At 63.0% G+C, this 2869-nt stretch overlaps 1 protein-coding gene across 1 annotated transcript; it reads left to right on the top strand.

Moving 5' to 3' along the window:
• The first annotated feature begins 922 nt into the window (after nucleotides 1-922).
• Nucleotides 923-2616, top strand: RASSF10 (Ras association domain family member 10). The gene has a single exon (XM_069856999.1). It carries the CDS (start codon nucleotides 934-936, stop codon nucleotides 2212-2214), a length of 1281 nt encoding a protein of 426 aa, XP_069713100.1. The 5' UTR covers nucleotides 923-933; the 3' UTR covers nucleotides 2215-2616.
• Nucleotides 2617-2869: the final 253 nt, after the last annotated feature.

Below are 2869 nucleotides of genomic sequence, written 5' to 3'. Positions count from 1 at the left end.
CCTATTCCTTCCAGGAATACAGGAAAAGGTAGCCCAGTGGCTCTCCACACTGAGCCTGTGTACTTCAGGGGAAAGCAGGACATCAGGCTGCACAACTGTTAACTCACTTTTTATGTGCCCCAACTTCACTGTTTCAAATAACAGATTTACAGTAGCCAGGCTATAATACCACAACTCTGTTCTGTTCCATGGACACTGACACGAGCCTTATCCAAACAAAAGTCCTTTCTACACAGCACACCAACTTTATTGGCTCTAAAAATCCCCCACAAGATACAGATTGGTCTTCAGGTTTTAGAATTTACCCCCTTTTCCGTTATCGTGCTTCCTAGACACGCGGAAAAGCACAGGTCCACGAACACCTAACAAAGCAATCGCCTCTTGAAAATCAATGCCACAACCCTGCCTTTTATTACCAGCTTTTACATCTCTTCATTTTAATCTGCACTCAGAGACCGATCCTGTTCCCAAAGCACACAGCAAGCGCCCATTAAAATCTGGCTCAGCTAGTATTTTAATAACACTCAGGCATTCCCGTCCTTTGCATACTTCATCCGCGAAGCGCTTCGCAGACACGAATTCCCTAATTACAGGCAGATGATTTCCTAAAACTGGAAATCCCTCACTACTCCCGGCTCTCGCTTTGAAGCTCCGGGCTTCGCTGGGCAGGCTGGAAGGTCCCTCGACGCGGCTCCTTCGCGGCGGAGGCACCGAGGGAGGCACCGGGGAGACGGCGACCCGCCTGGAAGTTTCCTCGCCGGCGGATTTGGGCGCTGCCCACGTGGTGGGAGAGGAAAACCCCTCGGGGAGCGGGCAGGAAGGGGTGGAGCGGCCGCGGGGAGCGGCCACGGGGAGGCATCCCGGGCGGGGAGGCGGCGGGAGGCGCCCCGCGGAGCGGCTGCCCGGGCGGACCCGAGCCCGCGGGTGTCCCCGATGGAGCCCGACGAGAGGAAGATCTCGGTGTGGATCTGCCAAGAGGAGAAGCTGATCTCCGGGCTGTCGCGGCGAACCACCTGCTCGGACGTGGTGCGGGTGCTGCTGGAGGACAGTCACTACCGGCGGCGGCGCCCGGCGCAGCCCGAGCCCGGCGGGGGGATGCTCTCGGGGCCGCCGCACTCCTACTGCATCGTGGAGAAGTGGCGCGGCTTCGAGCGGATCCTGCCCAACAAGACGAGGATCCTGCGGCTCTGGGTGGCGTGGGGGGACGAGCAGGAGAACGTGCGCTTCGTGCTGGTGCGCAGCGAAGCCTCGCTGCCCAACGCGGGGCCGCGCAGCGCCGAGGCGCGGGTGGTGCCGAGCAAGGAGCGGCCGGGGCACGGGCTGGGGGCGGCCCGGGCCGGGCTGGCGCTCACGCAGGAGCGGCAGCGGCGGGTGGTGAGGAAAGCCTTCCGCAAGCTGGCCAAGATCAACAAGAAGCGGCAGCGAGCGCCGGCCCGGGAGGCGTCGGCGGCGGAGAGGATGGAGACGCTGGTGCACCTGGTGCTCTCGCAGGACCACACCATCCGGCAGCAGCTCCAGCGGCTCCGCGAGCTGGACCGGGAGATCGACAGGTACGAGGCCAAGATCCACCTGGACCGCATGAAGCGGCACGGAGCCAACTACGTGCAGGACACCTACCTGGTGGGCAGCGGCGAGGCGGAGGCGAGCGCGCCCGCCGCCGGCCGCCCCGAGGAGAAGGAGGAGGAGGAGGAGGGGGGGGAGAAGGACCTCGCCAGGCGGTGCGAGGAGGTGCGGCGGCTGCAGGAGCAGCGGGCGCAGCAGGAGGAGCTGCTGGAGCACCTGGCCGCCGAGATTCAGGAGGAGCTCAACGAGCGCTGGATGAAGCGGCGGCGGGAGGAGCTGGAGCTGGCGGCGGCGAGCGGGCTGAGCGAGACGGACCGCGACACGACGGAGCTGAGCGGCGGCGGCGAGCTGCGCCTGGAGCACGAGCGGGTCAAGACCCAGCTGAGCACCAGCCTCTACATCGGCCTCAAGCTGAGCACGGACCTGGAGGCCGTCAAGAACGACCTGGACTGCACGCAGCGGGCGTGGGAGGACAAGGAGCGGGAGCTGCAGCGGCTGCTGGAGGCGCTGGGCGCCCTGGCCCTGGGCGAGGAGCCGCGCGGGGCGGCGCGCAAGGACCGCGCCGACCACGACGAGGACTCGGACACGGGGCTGAGCTCCATGCACAGCCAGGACTCGGACTCGGTGCCCGTCTGCGAGTCCCTCGTCTAGCGCCCGCCCCGCCGGGGACCGAGCGGAGGCACCGGGCATCGCGGCGGGGGAGAACCGCCCCCCCCTCCCGGTGCAGGAGGCAGTTCCACGCAGGAAACCTTTTTAATTTTAGCTCCTGAGTTTAGACTTGTTCTAACTAGTCACCCGCGGGCAGCGCCGAGGCTGGCTCGCCGGTGCTTTTATCCGAGGAACCCACGGCGTGTTTGCGTTTCGTTCACGTCTGGGATCGCTCGCTCCTTAAACGCCGCCGCCTGCTTCCCTGCGAATGTTTTCTTGCCGAGCCCTTTAATCCTGCGGTTCCCCACCATGTTCCCACTGTAGCGTAGGCTGCTCAGGATACTCTCTCTGCGAGTAAAACGCCGGGACGAGCGCTCCGGAGGGTGACCGAGTTACCTCCTGAGCGGCTCCTCATCACTGCGGGGGAGGGGGGTGATGCTGGTTGGCATTTACAGACCCAGCTCCGCTAGACTCAGGCTCTGGTTTAGTCACCGAGACTAAAGCTGGTCATTTAATAACTACGGAGTGAAAGAGGTGTCGATATTGCTGACACCAACACTGGGAGCTCCCAGGGCTTTTAGGAGGTACTGCCGTTCCTTTCGGCAACAAAAAAGGGTGATAAAACACCTTTCTTTTTAAACAAGAAAGAAAAGAGAAC

This window comes from Phaenicophaeus curvirostris, chromosome 5, assembly GCF_032191515.1.
Source record: "Phaenicophaeus curvirostris isolate KB17595 chromosome 5, BPBGC_Pcur_1.0, whole genome shotgun sequence".
NCBI classification, from domain to species: domain Eukaryota; kingdom Metazoa; phylum Chordata; class Aves; order Cuculiformes; family Cuculidae; genus Phaenicophaeus; species Phaenicophaeus curvirostris.
This window is presented reverse-complemented; position numbering and strand designations above follow the sequence as displayed.